The following is a 20,943-nucleotide window of genomic DNA, read 5'->3' on the forward strand; positions in this document are numbered from 1 at the left end:
TTTTAAAAACCATGATTAAGGGCAAGACAAATCACACTAAGTTTGATTGCTTCAGAATGCCATTTTAAGTAATTAGGTAAATGGAACCAAGACACAACAGCACAAAAAAAAAACAAAAAAAAAAACCCCAAATATAAATAAAGCATTTTTTGGTCCTAGTTCTTTAGAGTACAATATATTATAGCCCACTAGTGCCTTTCACTTAAGGAAACTTTCTTGAGTATCATAATTCTGATCTCATATAAATATTGTGTTAAAAAAGTCTAACTTCTCCAGTAACAAGGAGATGCTTGTTCACCCTAATTTTGTTGTTGAGATACAACCATAGGCCCCCATTTATTAAAGTCTCGGGGAGCAGGTAACATTCACTGCACACATTTATCATTGCACAAGCAATTTCTTGTGCTGTGGTGTCCCCAATTCTTATTGAACCAATAGAGTAACAGCAGAGCTTGTCCCATTCGAGCCTAGGGAAGTCCGCTCTCATGTCCGCAATGATTCTGTGCAATGCAAACGTGAGGTCGCGTACACATTACACCTAACTTGTAATACCAGCGCATGTATGCGTGCACTGGTATTACTAAGTTGAGCTCAAATATCGCTTTTGTGAAAGAAATATTTTGTGCTCAACTTGTAATCTGGCCCTTAATGTTCTTCTCACGATGGAAAGATGTTAGATGACTGCTACTGTATAATTAAAAATGCATAGTAGGCTATTTCTTGTGCTCCTCTTGGCAATTCTTATCATTCACTTATGTATCTTGTGTCTTCGTATAAACAAAAGTTAAAATATATCAAACCTAAAGTAAAATCAGTGCATTTATAGACAGAGAATAATACTAAGAAATTAAAGGATTGCTTTGAATCCATGGATTGGAGAACTTTTGGTAATAACAATGATAATTTATATAAATGATGATGATGTGATTATTCTATTATTTTATTATATTTTACATCATTTGGATAATCCCCCCACCTATGTAGGAGTTTTATTTGTGGAGTTAAGTTCTGCTTTTAATTCTATTGTCCCTGATTTACTTTTTGTTAAATAAAAACAAGTCAATGTGCCCTTTTCAATATGACAGTGGTTTTATAGCTTTTTAACTAATAGGAAACAATTTGTTAAAGAGAATGGGCTGTTTTCTGACCCCATCTTCCTTAATACTGGTGTCCCATAGGGCTATGTTCTTTCTTCTTGGCTCTATTCCTTATATACCAACAATTGTACTTCTCCAAATGAATTTGTGAAGCTATTGAAATTTGCAGACAACACTACTCTGCTTAGGCTTATCTCAGATGAAGATGAATTGAGCTATAACATAGAAGTCAATAGGCTAGAAACATGGAAGGAAGCAAACAATTGAGAGTTAATTATGTATAAAACAAAAGATATGGTAATTGATTTTAGAAAAAAAAGTCCCATTACCTTCATCTCTAAAAATTAAAGATTGCATTGTACAAATTTATTGGCACAATGATCCAATATGATTTGAAATGGAATGTTGATGTTATTATTTTAATTAAAACGTCTCAACAACGTTTGTATCTCTTAAGACAAAAATTTGTCCTGTCTCCAAAACATAAAGGGACACTGAACCCAATTTTTTTCTTATGTGATTCAGATAGAGCATGACATTTAAAGCAACTTTCTAATTTACTCCTATTATCAAATTTTCTGTCAACTTATTTCTCTTAAGGACATTTACTTTTCAAGGATGAATAAAAGAGTTGGAAAATTATATCTGATTCATCTCACCCTGGCCACTGTTTATTTAATCATCTACTGTATCTCTTTATTCTAGGCCAAGGTTGAGAGTTCAAAAAACTCAGACAAACCATTTTCTGATCAGTTTTTTTTCTCAAGGCTAATAAAAATAGCAAACAGGAATACTTCTCTCATTTCACTTTTGCTATGATAAATTTCACTATAGTCTCTCTTTCTGAATATATCTGATTATTAGATTTGTACATTGCTAAATGTATTTGTTCATTGTCATCTGATACTATTTGCAACTTGAATAATTCCTTGTATATTTTTTTCTTTTTTTATACTTGGTAAATAAATTATTCTATTCTAAAACACTGCAAAGATCTGTTGTATGTCACTGTACCCATAGTGAATGGGTTATTTATCTTTTTTTACTTATTGTAATTTATTCTAAGACAGGTTTGGATGCCCTATGGAAGCTTCACTATACAACACATATGCAGTATCTATCATGTACTAATGCGGCCTAATAAGAAATAGGCTGTGCACATGATTCCTCTTACTATTATATTTTACTAATAGACTATTACAGTCAATCAGAAGTTATACCCACTTCCCAATTAAAAAATAACAGAGTTTAGAACCATTTAAAATATTGAATGGAACGAGACAGGGCTGCCCACTCTCCCCCCTTCTGTTTGCCATCTCAATAGAGTCTTTGGCCAGTAAAATAAGAGTGAACCCCAACATCAAAGGTCTCCAAATCCAAGGCACAGAACACAAATTGGCCATGTATGCAGATGATGTATTACTTACCCTAACAAATACTATTCATTCACTATCTGAAGTAATTAGGGAGTTTGAGCAGTACGGTCAGTCTCCAACTTCCACCTAAACCTCAACAAATCTGAACTCCTCTAACAAGTCCCAAACAAATTTTAACTTAATTAGGAGAAGTAGTCCTATAAAAGTGATAGATAAGAAAATTAGGTACCTAGGCATAACCATCAAGTCCTCCCTATCAGACTTAATAGAGATAAATTACAAAAAACTCAAAGAAGAAATAATAGCTGACCTGTCCAGCTGGAAAAATAAACATCTCATGGCTAGGGTGCATAAACATAATTAAAATGAACATCCTGCCAAGATTTCTGTATATGCTACAAACTATTCCCATAGCACCAAACCACCCACATATCCAACACATACAGAGCGCAATGGAAAATATATTTGGCAAGGAATAAAACCTAGGATTAATAGGCACATGTTATACAAAACTCGGTCGATGGGAGGGACGGGAGTGCCGGACTTACATTCATACTAACAGGCCATATCACTGCAACAAATCATTGAATGGTGTCAAAATGTTCCACACAAGGCATGGGTGAAACTTGACACAGACATTCTTTTTTTTTTTTTTTTTTTTTTTTTTTTTATTGAGGAAATTCAATATAAACATAACAGTATATAATACATTATAAATAAGTTACAATTGAAACAGCTCTAGTAAGTCAGTACATACCTTTTAAGACATATGAGTGTATAAAATATAGTTTCACAAACAATCTATCCAGATAAAATATAAATTCAAATATGGATAAGGTTATATTATAGAATGTATCTTTGGTTTCACAAACTAAACCTAGGTCAATAGTATATCCTACTAGCACTCATAGCCTATATCTTCCTAATTTTTTCTTTTATATGAAGGGGAATGGGCCACTATTTCATATCAAACATCTAATAAAGAATAGGAAAATGCTATGGAATCTGCGTTCCTTAGTTTACTTTAGTAAACAGAGACTAAGGGAAAACCCTTAGGGGGGAATACAGAGCCAATCAATATATAGAGTAAAATTAGTCATATAGTACCTTCTCGTAGCATATAAATGACGTGTGTTCTCAACTACATACAAGTAATAGTTAGTCAGTTATAAATAGAACCTCTTCCTATCATAGCACAGAACAACTGAGGTACATTATATGTTATATAAGCGCAGTTGAGCTCTCATGTGAGTCTAGATTAAAGACAAGCACCCAGATATCCCAGGATAATCTAAAACTAGGAAATACCACATTCAGTTTAAGAGTGAGGATTGATATGAATTTCAAAAACAGAGGACTATATGCAACTACTGTAGATATTAAGAAAAATACCAAAACTATAGAGTTGAAGAATACAAGTAAACATGGGTAGGCCATCCCAGCCGCAGACAGCCCACCCCTCTCTATACATAATACAAGTACAACCCATATGTATAATGTAGTGACATTAATATGCTTCATACATGTTTAGGTATATACATGCTGCACATCAATATAAACAATTAAATATCTCTAAATATATATATCAATCCTCAATGAAAGCAATAAGAGCTGTACAGAAATATTCATCATTATAGCTCTGGCCCGGGGTCATGGGCCCTATACCCCAAAGCCTAGAGCAAAAAGAAGCTCCCTTGCGTATCATAGACTGTGTATCATATTATATAAGTATGAAATATAGTAAAACAGTAGTACTTACATCTGTAACCCCTAAAAATAACTGTATACTATAGTTGGACTATACTATACTTAGGATTAAAAATGGTTGCAAAATAATTCTGTAAGGAGAAACCTTTGTTGTGTTGTATAAATCTTCACTATTTCTTTATATACTTCAGTAAATACTGTCTCTCTGTATCTCCCTGTCTCAGCCGCCAACAGTACGACACAATAATAACCCATAGAACATCTGAGGCAGGCCCTAGCTCTGAAATTATTCAAACAATGTGTGTTTCTCCTGCATTAAAAGTATAGCATACATTTATAGTACATAAAAATAAGAGTAAATAGGTACAAGGCACAAACACCCCTATATTTGTATAGATATCTTAAACAACTTAACTCTAAATAGCTTAATAGAGCACACAGAATTATGTAGCTGTATAAAAGGAAAAGTAAGTCTCTGAACAGAAAACCACAAAATAATATGTTAGTGTCCAGCATATTACGCAGTGTCTCTGGACTCAGATCTTACTAGTAATAAATGTATCCTGCTTCAAAGTAGTTCAAGCTCACAACAAAGCCAGTTATGAGGCCTCGGGACTTAAGGAGATTCACAACCAATCCTTCAGGGAAGCTGCGCAGGTGATAGCCAATGCCTCTTCTGAGACCAAAATGTACATATTGCCCAGGTTGCGTAAATCCCATCCAAAACCACCAACCTTCAAAAATTACCAAGTTCTGAGACACCCAGTCTAGATGTAGCACACAGATTCCACATTCATATAGCCTCCCTTTATCCCCGCTGGATAATCCGTGCTTCTCAGAGGAGCTCCTATAGTTTAGCTTATAGTTATAAGTCTTGGTGGTCTTTGCGCCCAGCTCCATTCTTCAGTACACAGCGGGGTATTTGCCAATATCTCTTCTCTCGGGCTTATGGGAAGCGCATCTAGTAGCAAGCCATGCAGTTGAGTACCGGCTTCCAAATCTGTTCCAGCACTCAGCATATTGGTCTGTTTGACCTCCCCTATGCTGCATTGCGATAGAGCGTATGTCGGTCTTGGTAGTGAAGATGGCGACCGCCGATCCTCCGCCATACTCTCTGCACCAGCACAGTTTCCTTCGCTAACATCTAGGGTAGTTGAAGGGGCAGAATGAATGTCAGGAAAGCTGAAAGCCTCAATCACTGCATCTAAAAGAGCTGCCCCATGATGGTCTAGCAGATCGAATATCTGACTGAAAATCATTGCGGCCATGTTGTCTTACAATCACTAAAGGCCAGTGAGAGTTGGAGATCAGAAGTCACAAAAATGAAAGCCTTGAACAGTTCAATGTTCCTCCAAAGCTGTAAGAAGATACTGCTCTATATGCACTTCTAGAAAAGGGCTACTAAAAGGTGGGAGAATAAGTGATAAATCCTGTAAGATTAAGATATCAATAAGGAGCTCTAGCAATCTGCGTCTTGTCTCTGTGGAAGCTGGCTCCGCCCCCGACACAGACATTCTTGATTGCTTTAACGTGGGATCCTTGGCATGGATCTCACAGAAAGACCGCCCCCACCAACTGACCTCTTACCCATTAATAAAGGAGACTTTAAACACTTGGGACAAGATCGCTGCCACACAGAGCGGCATCTCAACCCCAATTTCACCTTTAATGCCAGTACGTGGTAACCTGACCACGGGCATCCAAACTCATTTATCCTTAACAGAAAACAAGCTGCCACTAAGTAGATTGGCCATCTATAACGCCCTGCATAGAAATAAACTTAAAACACAGCAAAGACTGAGAACCTGACCTCTTTACCTCATGTTCCACTACGCCCAATTATCACACTTTATTGCTTCACATAGGCACAAATTTTCATTCCACAGACCTCTGACACCATTTGAAACATTATGCATACAATCATACCCGCCTAAACACCTTTTTTTGCTTCTATACAATATGCTCCAACATAATGGGCTTAACAACCTCCCCTCATACGTGCAGAGCTGGCACAGAGAACTAGGGATAGAGATTGAGCCTAAAATGTGGAATAAAATCTTTAACATCACAAAAAAATGCTCCATCTCGGCAAACACGCAAGAAACTCAGTACAAATTTCTGAGTAGATAATACTTAACCCCCCAAAGAGTTAAAAAGATATATCCTAACATGTCAGGGAGGTGCTGGAGGGGTCGCGGACAGGTGGGATCATTACTGCATGTTTGGTGGAGCTGTCCCAAGCTGGAAGGCTTCTGGAGGGAGGTCTTTGCTGAAATAAACAAAAAGCTAGCAACACCAATTCAGCCAAATCCTGCGCTCCTACTCTATCATGACCTCCCAAAATTTAACAGTACACATGACACTTTACTCTTCATTATAATGCTAAATGGAGCCTAGACATTGATTCCCAAAAAATGGAGAACTGAGGCCATACCTAGTTTCTCAGAATGGAGGACTTTCATTACCACGCAACTGCAACTTGAAAGATATCATTACCTTAAGATAGGCAAGCCCGAACTAAATGAACTCATCTTCCTAACATGGGAAGGCAACCCCCTCTAATAGAATAGTCAGTACAACATAGTAACATTCTGGAGTATATTGTCCCTGCTCTCTTTCACCCAACATTCTGTAAAAACTGCCTATAAATATGTAGTTTGAGGTATGTTTGTCATATTGGATATGCATTTGTTATTTATTTATGTATTTATTTTAATCTGTGTAGTTAATTTCTGACCTGCTAAATCTGAATTTTAAGATAAAGAACTTAATTATCAGATCTCGCAAAACATTTCACGCAAAGGTATTATCATTTCTAAACTATGACAATAAAAAATCAAGTAGCTATCTATCTTTATCTTGAGCTTACAAATATTGCATAAATACAGTATTAGACGAGCAATAGGATCTTTCGTTAGGAACTGAATGCGGAAATATGCACTATTCGGCTCTTATCGGAGCTGTATTGATTCTTGTGCAAGATCAATACGTTAAGATCTGAATTTGCACAGATTTTAATGTGGAGATCTTGCACAAGAATCAATCTGGCTCTGAAAAGAGACAAACAGTGCATATTTCCGCATTCGGATGCTAAAGAAGGATCCAAATTATCATGTCTAGGGAGTATTGGTTAAAAATAACTAAGTAGTCTATTTTTAAATCTATTTTGACAACATAATTTAGGTCCTGTTGAATCCATCATAGACATTCAAAAAAGATATGTAAGCAAAGCAAAATTAACACGACAGCTTATTAATTCAATAATAATTATGGCTACCTAAAATAGGCTTTTTTAAACTTTAATATAAATTTATGATATGCTTCTAATGAACCGTTTTTCATGCTCTGTGTAGTAAGTAAAATATTTTTTATTGACTTAAATGTTATTTTTTTGTTTTGTTTTACAGTTTGCGTCGGTCCTGATGGATTGCCAAGCATGGTAAGAAATATTGCATTTGATTTTAACAGATTTAAAGATAACATACCTGATATTCTATTTTCAAAAATAATACATTACAGATGAGAAATATGTAAACAAAAACAAAAAACAACAAATATATTTATTAACCTTTAACAAACAAATAAACAAAGGCAAGAACAAAATGTAGTTTATTAATAAAAGAGTGCTTTCTCCCACCCACCTGTCACACTGCACACATATAGGGGTCAATTTATTAAGCTGCGGACAGACATGATACACTGTATCATATCATGCCCGCCGCACGTCGTTAAATGCCTACAGCATACGCTGTCAGCATTTATCATTGCACCAGCAGTTCTGTTGAACTGCTGGTTAAATGCTGCCCCCTGCAGATTCGGGCTGATTGCTATCCGCCACCTCAGAGGTGGCGGACGAGTTAAGGAGAAGGGGTCTTCGGACCGCTGCTTCTTAACTTCCGCTTCAGGCGGACCTGAAGCGCAGTGGGTCGGAAGCAGCATCCGCTGCTTCATAAATCGACCCCATGGCGTCAATTCACTGTTTACACGAGTATTAGGTTGGAAGTGAATAGTCTAACAGCTGGGTGGGTGTGAAAACTCTTTTAATTGAATCTGTTAAATTGTTGGGACAGATTACAAGTGGAGCCGCTTTTAACACTCCCACTCGAGTGTTAACTCCATTAGAAGTAATCTATTTGCGTGTGTCGGGTGGTGCTTGTAATACAAGTTGCAAGTAAAATGTTCCCCCATAGAAGTCTATCAATAAAAAAAAGTGGGGAAAAAACCCTACTAATGCGCAAACCCAATTGTATATTCTTCAGTGCACTAACCTGACATGAAAATATGAATATTTCACATTCCAATGTTCTTCACATGGAAGAACATGTTCTATTTATTCATAAATACATATTTCTATATATACGGTATCTGACGGTATTTGGGTTCAATATTTATCTATACCTATATATAAATATGATTATATATAGGTGTAGATAAAATACATATATATATATATATATATATATATATATATATATATATATATATATATATATTTACAAGTACTTTGACACTTCAAACATATTCTGCTATGTGCTGAACATTGGAATGTAAAATATTTACAATAAAAACACAGTATAACTCTTTATTAAAATTAATATTGCATAAATATGTTTTTAAATGTTTTCATGTTCATAACTGCAAAGGGCTCCAATGCATATATATATATATATATATATATATATATATATATATATGTGTGTGTGTGTGTGTGTGTGTGTGTGTGTGTGTGTCTTACGTGTGTACATATGTATTTATATGTTTATATGTGTATATATGTCTTATATGTGTATATATGTCTGTAAAGATATATCTACACACATATAAACAAGTATATGTTTGTGTGTGTGTGTGTATGTATATATATATATATATATATATATATATTCATATGCAGTATACAACAGAAGTGAGTATACCTCTGGGCAAGATCACTTAAATATCAAATTATTCAAAATTGTATCACCTCTCAATAATTGTTTTATTTCTAAGTTGACAAGTAGAGTATTTCCTATTATAAACAACCAAAAACAAATACTGACACACAAGTTAGATCACTGAAACTAAATTGAGTACACCTATGATTTCCAATTAGCCTAATTGCATGAGCATTGTTACCAGTCTAATTTTTTTACCAATTGGCTGTGTCTATCTGCAAGCCTGCATCATGTCTCCACATGGAAAAGAATTGCCAGAGGAATTGAAAAATCTGATTGTTAGACTTCACAAAGATGGAAAAATCAGTCAAAATGCAGTTGCAGCAGTAATCAGGAGCTATAGATCGATACACTGTGCCAAAAATCAGAGTCACAATGGCTGTCCTCCTAAAATGATGCCATGGACAGTGCGCTACCTGCACAATCTAGCTCTGAAAATCAGGCAACAGGCAAGTGCTTCAGATTTGCATCAAGGCAAGTGCTTCAGATTTGGCTCAGGGATTATCAATAGATATTGGAGTTTCTGTGACAGCTCAGACAGTGCTAAGGACATTGCATAATGTCAACTTCTATGGACAGCATCCAAGGAAAAAAAAATTTTTTTGAATACTGGGAGCACATTATTTGGTAAGATGGCCAAGACCAAGAAACAATTTTTTGGCTCAGATGGGGTGCAGCATGTTTGGTGTGAACCTGGTCAGGATTATTACGCTTTAGCATGTTTTGATCTACTTAAAGTGAAGGTAAAGTTTTGTTAAGCATCAATGGTATTTAGGATCCTTTTACTAACTCTAATCCAGTCGCTAGGTTTGTTTTTTTAAAATATTTAGTTATTTTGGTGTTTTTCTAACTATAGTTTGCTTACCGTTCCGTGCATATTCTCCTCCCATCCTCCATTTCCGGGTTTATGATACTGTGACGGATAGAGCGGTCCCACCCGCTCTATACGTGTCTTTTCAGCTTGTGCACATCGAGCATGGAATTACCGTGCATGCGCATAATTTTTCTTACTGATCTTTGCGCATGTGTTAATCGCGGTTGTTGCTCTATCTCAACAGAAAGAGTTGCTGTAGGTAATCGGACTATGACTACAAACTAAAGTTTATACTGCGCATGCGCGAAACGTGGACGCGAGCGCTTGGCAAATGTGAAGTAGAACATGTTACACATGCGCATCAAGACCCATCTGCTGATGACGAAAATTGACGGCCGCCTAACGGCCAGAGAATCAATTGGATGGCTCAACAACGTGATCGTTTTTTATATAAAAAAAAAAATTATCGGGTTGATTTTTGGAAAGCCGATTACATGACAATAACATACGATATCTAAGGTAATATAAATATTTGGAAATATTGATGAATGAAACATATTTATTTGCCTTGATATCTCTAATTGTTTATAATAGAGCGTTTGACTTTACCTTCACTTTAACTGTAAAGGGCTCCAATGCACTTATATATAAATATATGTCAATATATGTGTACATATGTATTTATATGTTTATATGTGTATATATGTCTGTAAATACATAAATACACACCTAAATACATATAAACACACACACGTATATATATATATATATATATATATATATATATATATATAAATACATTATGTATTTATGAATATATAGAACATATTCTGCTATCTGCAGAACATTGGAATGTGAAATATTCATATTTTCATGTCAGGTTATGCGATCAGGTTTGCGCGCGACTAAGGCATTTTTTTCCACTTTTTTTGCTTCATTGACTTCTATGGGGAAATAGGTTATTGTAACAATACTGTAAGTTCGGCTTTTGTAAACTACCTTGGGAAAATGAGTATATGGTTTTTTTTCTGAAATCAAAGAAAAATACAGCTTTAATATCTGCTAATATTTTAACTGTTTGATTATTTGTGTATGGAATCATGAAAAGTTGATATCCCTCACAGTGGATCCTCTGTTTTGTAATTATGTTTTGTAATTATGTTTTGTAATTATGAAACCCACAAATAATAATAAATATGAATGTTCAACTGATAAATAATTATCAGTTTTGTGACCACCCAACAGCTATGTTGGCCCTCGGCTAATAATGACATCTATTCGGCATCAGGTGGTGGAATCTACAAGCTATTATGCAAGTTTGTAGGTGGTAGAGTGGACTGGGGGCACAGACAGAGATGAGGTCAGGTAGTCAAAGTCCAGCAACTAGGTACAAAATCAGCAATCAAAGAAGTAAAGTCAGGTCAGGTAAGGTCAAAACATGATCAGGCAGAGAAGTAAAAAATCAGGAGACAAAAAAGTAAAGTCAGGTAAGGTAACATCAAAAACATGATCAGGCAGAGAAATAAAAAATCAGGAGATGAAAAAGTAAAGTCAGGTCAGGTAAGGTAAGGTCAAAAACATGATCAGGCAGAGAAATAAAAAAAATCAGGAGATGAAAAAGTAAAGTCAGGTCAGGTAAGGTCAAAAACATGATCAGGCAGAGAAATAAAAAAATCAGGAGATGAAAAAGTAAAGTCAGGTCAGGTAAGGTAAGGTCAAAAACATGATCAGGCAGAGAAATAAAAAAAATCAGGAGATGAAAAAGTAAAGTCAGGTCAGGTAAGGTCAAAAACATGATCAGGCAGAGAAATAAAAAAATCAGGAGATGAAAAAGTAAAGTCAGGTCAGGTAAGGTAAGGTCAAAAACATGATCAGGCAGAGAAATAAAAAAAATCAGGAGATGAAAAAGTAAAGTCAGGTCAGGTAAGGTCAAAACATAATCAGGGTACAAAAGAGTAAACAGATCCAGGTCAGCAATGAGATTTCATGATACAGCACACCTAGGAAATGTGTCCTATAATAGGACAGGGAACACAGGAAAGAGCTGTATTTACAGTAAATATTCTGGCCTATATTACAAGGGGAGTGCAACAATATTAACATAATTGTGTGCTAACACAGCTCAAGTTAAATCAATAGAGTTTTTATTTGTTGTGCTCATTTTACAAGTTCTAAGTAATATGTTAGTGCTTGAGCAAAAGCTTAGGGCACACTAACATCTGAGGTCGTATAGTACAGCTATACTAAATCCCTTACATAATAGACAGGTCGGAGTTGTCCCCGAAACGTCACTTCATTAAAGCTGTTTTTTCCATTGCTCAAGACCAGTGAGTGCTGGTTTCTATTACTTATATCATAACCTGCATTAAGCACCCTGGCAACTGTACATCTGTTTGTGAGAGTGCACCTTTCTCTGCAAGTATATACTGAGTATATATATAAATGTGGCTTTTTCCTAACTTTACTAATTATTTAGATAGACAACAAAATATACCCATGTTTGAATTTGCCTTAACTGTTGAATATTAATACTAGAGATGTGCATTCATTTTCTAGTATTAATGAGAGCACATTAAGGTAAGTATTGTAGTTACAGTTGAACTTTTCACCTGTAGCTTTGAAAAAATTACATTTTAAACTAAACGAAAAATGAATAGTACAGGCATCGACTATTCGGAGAAATTAATTCCCCTGAAAATTCGGAATGAAAAGTTCATGCGGAACTTAATTTTCTGGGATGCGCATATCTAATGATTCTTACTAGCAAAATAAAACTGTTCTTGCATTTAAAAAATAAAAATAATTATTTCTGTGATTGTCATTTCCAGACCCGAATTTACAAGACTCTATTACCAACAATATATTTATTGTACTGCCCAGGTTTCAAACAGTTGTATGACACTAAGCCCAGAAATATAAATGGGTACCACATAAACAGACGTAATGGCATAAATTGATACTTCTCAAAGTTTCTAAAAAATAAATAAATATATATATCTAAAATTAAACTTTAGTATTATTACATCTAGATTTTGATGCAGACAATGGGGCCCATTTATCAAGCGCCGAATGGAGCTTGTGGGCCCGTGTTTCTGGCGAGTCTTCAGACTCACCAGAAACAGCAGTTATGAAGCAGCGGTCACAAAGACTGCTGCTCCATAACCCTGTCCGCCTGTTCTGAGCAGGCGGACAAGAATCGCTGCAATTCAACCCGATCCAATACGATCGGGTTGATTGACACCTCCCTGCTGGCGGTCGATTGGCCTTGAGTTACTAGGGGGCGGCATTGCACCAGCAGCTCTTGCGAGCTGCTGGTGCAATGCTGAATACGGAGAGCGTATTGCATTCAGCGAGGTCTTGCGGACCTGATCCGCACTGTCGGATCAGGCCCGCAAGACCTTTGATAAATAGGCCCCATTAAGTAAATTAAAAGCTTCAATTAAATAAAATAAAAGTAAAGTAAAAGTTTGAGTAAATGACATCATGTATTTATTTTTTCACAGCCTGGGGATATATGGTCGTGTAATTGCAATAACTGCTCCTGTAATGTTGACACATTAACTGTAATCTGCAAGCCCGTCCTGTGCCCCCCATTAGTTAATGAGACATGCACCCTGAAAGGATACATTGTAGTACCGAAAGTGGATCCAGAGAACCCGTGCTGTATGAAGACTGAGTGTCGTAAGCAGAGATCTCCTTACCTTTTTTTATTTGTTTACTTTTCTTTATGTACTTATTTTATTTAAAATTAAACACAGACAATGTGGCTCAACTGGCAACAAGCAACTCTTAGGGACAAAATACCCAAAGTTTGTCTAATAGTGTATGGGGAAAATATCCAGTTGACTTCTATCAACAAATGTACTAATTTCTCTTATTGTTTTTACTGAAGTGCATATCTAGGTAGGTAATGTTCATGCGTCTGGAGTACTATAAAGAAGCAGTTTTGCATCAATACTTTCAACATACAGGGGTAGATTTCTATGCTGCGGATGCAGTTGTTTCCTCAAAACGCTTCAGGCTTGCCGGAAACAAAAGTTAAGAAGCAGCGGTCCTAAGACTGCTGCTCCTTAACTTATCCGCCACCTCTGAGGTGACGGACAGCAATCATCCCAATCGGATACGATCGTGATGATTGACACCCCCTGCTAGCGGGCGATTGGCCGTGAATGTGCAGGGGGTGGCATTGCACAAGCATTTCACAAGAAATGCTTGTACAATGATAAATGCCGACAGCGTATGCTGTCAGCATTTAGCGATGTTGGGCGGACATGTTAGCCACAGCGAATCATGTCTGTCCAACATTTCTTAAAGCATTATTTTTTGGAAAAAAAAATCTGCTACATACTTCCCCATACATGTGCACGTGACCTACCTAGCCATCAACTTCAACAAATAATACCATGATAATGAAATACATTTGAAAAGAGAAGTACATTGGAATCTTGTTTAAAATTATACGCTCTGTCTGAAAAACAAATGAAAACCTTGGGTTTAATTTATCTTTAAATATGTTGAGCTATGAAGAACTTATAGCATAGTTCACAATGCACCCTTATTTTCTCATGGGTATCTTTCTAAATATACTTTGTGCTAGCATAATAATCAGAAACCAGCCTAGTTTAAAGCTTCTAATCAACATTCTACTGAATAAGAGAAATAACCCAAACAAAGATTAGCTTGTTATTGAGATGCAGCTACAGTCTCTCTAGCTTATTTATTGCTTTCACATAGAAGATCATTACCAATAATGTTCCCCAAAAGCATAAAGTGTCCTCTTCAATTTTTTTTTTCTTTCTGTATATAGTCTTTATATTGCCCCAGTATAGGTCCATCATAAATCCTTTTTTATTTTGCTAACACCCCATATGAGTCGATCATAACTCCTTTTTATATCACCCCATAAGAGTCCATCATAAATATTTTTTTTAATTGGCCCATGTGAGTCCATTATAACTCCATTCTTATATCACCCCATATGAGTCCATCATAACTGATTTTTTTTATATAACCCCATAGGAGTCCATGGCAACTCTTATTTTATATTACCCCAAATGAGACCATCATAACTCATTTTTATAATGCCCCATACAAGTCTATTATAATTCCTTTTTTATTTTTCCCCATGTGAGTCCATCATAACTCCTATGCAAAACCATTGTACGGCAGTTTAAACTAGATGAACTGTAAATCCCCTCTAATTAGTAAACAATATAGGGCTTGATTACAAGTGGTGAACTATGCTGTTTTTGTGTGTGTTTGAGCACTAACTGCACTCAAGGTAAAAAAAAAAAAATATCTAGATAAACTGCACTAAAGCTAAAGATGTGTTGGGAATAATTCACATTCCTATGTTCTTCACTAAGAATACATTTTTTTTTATAATTTTAAATATAATTTCTATGTATATATCTATATATTTTTGTAAACTATATATCTATAGCAATATTTACATATATATATAAGCCAATTTATCAAATGTCGGGCAGACATGATTCGCTATCGCAAATCATGTGCGCCCGACATTGCTAATGGTGCCCCCTGCACATTTGCGGCCAAACAGCTGAAAGCAGAAGATGTCAATCATCCCAATCATATCTGATTGGGATGATTGCAGTAGTTAATGAGCAGCGATCTTCTTTTAGTATATACAGATAAATATATAAACACAGAAGAATGTATCCAGCGCAGGAGGAATGAGTGAAAAAAGCAACAAAGTGTTCAAAATGTTGCACTATACAAGAGCACACACTGAAGCCTCAAAAGTTCAGATGCTAAAGTTTCAATGTATCAGATGAAAGGGAGCACGTAGTCTCAACTGTAAGCCGTAATGAGGGAAAATAGCACTTGCTGGGTGTAAAAGCAGAAGGAATTCCTACTTACGAGACATAACCTCAATCCTATGAGGTAAGGATATGGCACAGACATAGGGGAGGTGGCAACCCACACTGGACAGAAGAGATGGAGTAATCTGGTAGGAGGATGTCACTTTTAGCCACTGCTGGGAGATGAGTTCTTAAGTATACGTTCCAGGGAACTTCCGTTCTTGCGCTCCATTATGGTGTGGATCCCTTGTGATCACCTTTAAAGAGTCATAGACTCAAAGCGGATGTTGTAGAAAGGGAGACACAAAAGGCACCAAAATAGTGTAATAGCGTTTTAAAAGGAATTACCGTTTTGGAACTTTGAAACGCATCAGTATCCAAGCGAGTCTCCCGGGGGTTTGTACTCTCTGAATCCGTGTTTGCTAACATCCACTACAAGGCACCCAGTTTATTTTATCTTGGCTCTTCCCTCATAAGCGATTGAGGTCTTTTTCTGTAAGTGTACCCTTGTCTTGCGCTTGTAATTCCTTTTAAAACGCTATTACACTATTTCCTTCTGCTTTTACACCCAGCAAGTGGTGTTTTCCCTCATTATGGTTTACAGTTGAGACTACGTGCTCCCTTTCATTTGATACATTGAAACTTTAGCATCTGAACTTTTGAGGCTTCAGTGTTTGTACTTTGTATAGTGCAACATATCTGGACACTGTTGCTTTTTTCACTCATTCCTCCTGCGCTGGATACATTCTTTTGTGTTTGTTTTAATTAATCCTATGTTTTGAGGTACATACACTGGTCTCTAGCAGCAGAGGTTTGTGTTTTCGGCCTCTCTTTGGTTTAGTGCTGACTAGGATAGTTTAGGCTATCCATTCCACTTCTTTTTCCTTTATATATATATATATATTATACCTCACTTTACAGCAATTCACTTTACAGCGCTTCGCTAATACAGCACTTTGTGGAGTTGAAGTTCAACCTCCAAGGATTTTGAAACAGTGCTGCACTCATCTTGAGATTGCAAGAAAAGGGACTGGCACCACCTTGTTTTGCACAGTTCTCTATCTTTACAGCATTACAGTGCGTTCTGTGTCTCAGTGTTGTAGTCTGGCAAATTTTACTATGGTAATTGTCACTATTTTACAGGTACAGTATTTATTAAATACTGCACTGTGCTAGTGTTAAACTAAACTTAGCGCTATTGCACCCCTAATATATGTTAGTTCAAACATGTTTTCAATTTTTTAAACACACTGGCAAGTGAAAAGAAAGCTAAAACCGCCTTGTTTCACTTTAAGGCGGTTTTCACTTTACAGCGGGGCTCCGGTCCCTAACCCGCTGTATGAATGAGGTATACCTGTGTGTATGTATATATATATAAAAATTTCTTAGTGAAGAACATAGGAGGAATATCAAGTATTTTTAATCAAAACACATTAAAACATTTAAAGGGCTATAAAATCATATTGTAGGTATGTGTATATACTGTATATATATATATATATATATATATATATATATATATACAGTATAATATATATATATACATGAAAATCTTAAATCTTAAATCTTCAATATAGAAAGTAATTAAATCAACCATTTTAAGAAACAACCAGACAGATTTTAACCATTATAAACCTTTGCAGGGTGCAATACCTCAAGCTGCATTCAAATAGAAGAGAGCTGTCCAATTGGATTTAAATATGATGTTACCTATACAGAAGGCGACTGCTGCTTAAACTACAATTGTGGTAAGTTAGTGAGTCACCAGGTATAGCAAAGGTGACATTTTACTTTACTGTCATCATTTTATACATTCATAGCAGAAAATTATATAATAATCATATTTTTTGTCACCTTTGTCCCCACATGAAAATACACAAAAATAAAACATGACTTATTTTGTAAATTGAATAATAGTATAATATTTAGCAAATATGTGTTTTTTTTTAATTAAATGTGGTTTTATTAAAGTTTTATGCATAACACAATAATTAATAGCAATGATACAGTGATACCTCATGAAGAATAAACAGTATTCATGGAACATTTACATTAGTTTAAACATAAAAATGTTCCTTTGCTACAGGAGAAAAATCTCCCCTGTATCATGATATATAGTAACCTCTAATGAGAGATGCACTAATCCTGACCCTTCTTCTTAGAGCCCCGGGCCATGCTAATAAGAGGCTTATCCCAGCGGCTAAAGGACCTTCTCCTTCCATGCAGTCCCTGGGATCCGCCATGCCAAACCTCCTATCAGCATGGCCCAGCCTGGCGCTCTAACAAGAAGTGTCGGGATTAGCTCTCCAGTGCACTAGAGATGAGTATTTTAACCCCTACAGGTAATTTAAAGAAATTAATAAATACTAACAAATGTCTTTAAATTTAGTTGGTGCATTTGCTGGCATACACAAACGTATATAAGTTTTCCATTATGAATTTGTATTTGTAAACAAAACAAATGCTAATGCCTGATATAAGCACTATGCTTGTGCAATGCTGCCCCCTGCTCATTGGCGGCCAATTGACCACTAGCAGGGGCCATCAATCATCCCGTTCATATATTATGCTCGCTGCTTCTTTACTTCCATATCTGGTGGACCAGAAACGATCGGACGTCGATGCAGCATCGGCTGCTTAATAAATCGACCCCTAAATCCCATCCCCTCTGTGAGCTGTCCCATTTTACCAATTCAAATATTCTGAAATCCAAACTATTCTGAAATCCAAACCTTTTCCAATCCCAAGCAGTTTGGATAGAGTTTTATACCTGTATTGTAAACATTGCCTATATGTATTGTCTGTATATATTCAATACTACAAATGTTGAAATGTAAAACCATTTAGATTATCTTTTATAGAATACTTTTCATATTATTACATATTTTGAGAAGGACTCTATGAAATTAAAATTTTTAAAACAGGCATTCAATGCATCATCATAATAATCTGCTTTGCTAATGCCTCTTTTATTTCTAACAGTACCCATGGATGTATGTGTAGTCAACAACTCAACATATCAGGTGAGTCAACAGTTTAGAAGGTTCTAAATCTTCATGAAATCAGAAATTTGTAGTTTTAAAGACCCAATACTCATAAGCTCTCAGCGGCGAAACGCGTCAGTGGCGTGTCTGCTTCTTTCTTCTTTTTTAAAAAAAGTAATGCTCACTCCTTAATATATTCGGTATTAAAAGGTAAATTATCGGTAATAAGAGGTAAAATAATTTACTCGGTATTAAGAGGTAACAGTTGATTCAATCGAATTCCTTATGAATTGTGGCCACCTTAATGCACCCAGCTTGGTGGTACATCCATAATACAATATGGGAATCCTTTGGAAATAATGAGAATAACCTCTTAAATTACGTACTAATAATTTCACTCTGCAACTAGGAGGAGCATTTGTACTTTTTAATATAATTTTTTTTTTTTTTTTATATACAAATTAAACGTATATATATTTGTACTCTTTTTTTAAGCCTTTTCAGCTGAATCAGTTGTTCAAATCAGGGACTCCTGTGACCTGCCAAGAAATTTAAAAAGGTTTAATAGCCATAAGTAGATCTCTCCCTGGAGTCCTCTGTGTCATAACAAATGTCCTTAGAAAACTAACGCCTAGATTTAGAGTTTGGTGTTAGCCGTCAAAAGCAGCGTTAAGGGGTCCTAACACTGCTTTTTAATGCCCGCTGGTATTTAGAGTCAGGCAGGAAAGGGTCTACCGCTCACTTTCTTTCCGTAACTCGAGGCTACCGCAGATCCCCTTACGTCAATTGCGTATCCTATCTTTTCAATGGGATTTGCCTAACGCTGGTATTACGAGTCTTGGAAGAAGTGAGCGGTAGAGCCTCTACCGACAAGATTCCTACCGTCAAAAAAAGTCAGGACCTCTTCTTGCTCCGCTTGGATGAAGAATTCGGCTCGGCTGGGTGAAGACGACTCAAGGTAGGGAGATCTTCAGGGGGGTAGTGTTAGGTTTATTTAAGGGGGGTTTGGGTGGGTTAGAGTAGGGGTATGTGGATGGTGGGTTTTAATGTTGGGGGGGTTGTATTTTTTTACAGGTAAAAGAGCTGATTACTTTGGGGCAATGCCCCGCAAAAAGCCCTTTTAAGTGCTGGTAAAAGAGCTGATTATTTTGTAATTTAGAATAGGGTAGGGCATTTTATTATTTGGGGGGGCTTTTTTATTTTATTAGGGGGCTTAGATTAGGTGTAATTAGTTTAAACTTCTTGTAATTTTTTTTATTTTCAGTAATTTAGTGTGTGTTTGTTTTTGTATTATAGATTAGTTTATTTAATTGTATTTTAGTTTAGCTAATTTATTTAATTAATTTATTGATAGTGTAGTGTTAGGTGTATTTGTAACTTAGGTTAGGATTTATTTTACAGGTAATATTGTACTTATTTTAACTAGGTAGCTATTAAATAGTTATTAACTATTGTACCTAGTTAAAATAAATACAAAGTTGCCTGTAAAATAAATATAAATCCTAAAATACCTACAATGTAACTATTAGTTATATTGTAGCTATATTAGGGTTTATTGTATAGGTAGGTAGTTTTAAATAGGAATAATTTATTTAATTATAGTAAATTTATTTAGATTTATTTAAATTATATTTAAGTTAGGGGGGTGTTAGGGTTAGACTTAGGTTTAAGGGTTAATAACTTTATTATAGTAGCGGCGACGTTGGGGGTGTGAGATTAGGGGTTAATAAATTGTAGGTAGGTGGCGGTGATGTTAGGGAGGGCAGATTAGGGGTTAATACAATTTATTATAGTGTTTGCAAGGCGGGAGTGTGGCGGTTTTAGGGGTTAATACATTTATTATAGTGGCGCAAGGTCCGGTCGGCAGATTAGGGGTTAATAAGTGTAGGTAGGTGGCGGCGACGTTGGGGGGGGCAGATTAGGGGGTAATAAATATAATATAGGTGTCGGCGATGTTAGGGGCAGCAGATTAGGGGTTCATAGCGATAATGTAGGTTGCGGCAGTGCCCGGAGCGGCAGATTAGGGGTTAATAATATAATGCAAGTGTCAGCAATAGCAGGGGCGGCAGATTAGGGGTTAATAAGTGTGAGGTTAGGGGTGTTTAGACTCGGGGTTCATGTTAGGGTGTTAGGTGTAGACTTAGAAAGTTTTTCCCCATAGGAAACAATGGGGCTGCGTTAGGAGCTGGACACTGCTTTTTTGCAG

The 20,943-nt window shown here is 36.0% G+C and overlaps 1 protein-coding gene across 1 annotated transcript in view; it reads left to right on the plus strand.

Moving 5' to 3' along the window:
* The first annotated feature begins 5,724 nt into the window (after positions 1-5,724).
* Positions 5,725-20,943, plus strand: part of LOC128636241 (intestinal mucin-like protein) — a 52,993-nt gene continuing 37,774 nt past the window's right edge. Inside the window, exons 1-5 of the mRNA XM_053689279.1 lie at positions 5,725-5,854; positions 7,588-7,619; positions 13,432-13,609; positions 17,397-17,501; positions 18,736-18,776. Coding sequence (XP_053545254.1) covers positions 5,725-5,854; positions 7,588-7,619; positions 13,432-13,609; positions 17,397-17,501; positions 18,736-18,776 — 486 coding nt within the window. The remainder of the gene's footprint in view (positions 5,855-7,587; positions 7,620-13,431; positions 13,610-17,396; positions 17,502-18,735; positions 18,777-20,943) is intronic.

The sequence above is a fragment of the Bombina bombina genome, chromosome 7 (assembly GCF_027579735.1).
Source record: "Bombina bombina isolate aBomBom1 chromosome 7, aBomBom1.pri, whole genome shotgun sequence".
Classification (NCBI taxonomy): Eukaryota; Metazoa; Chordata; class Amphibia; order Anura; family Bombinatoridae; genus Bombina; species Bombina bombina.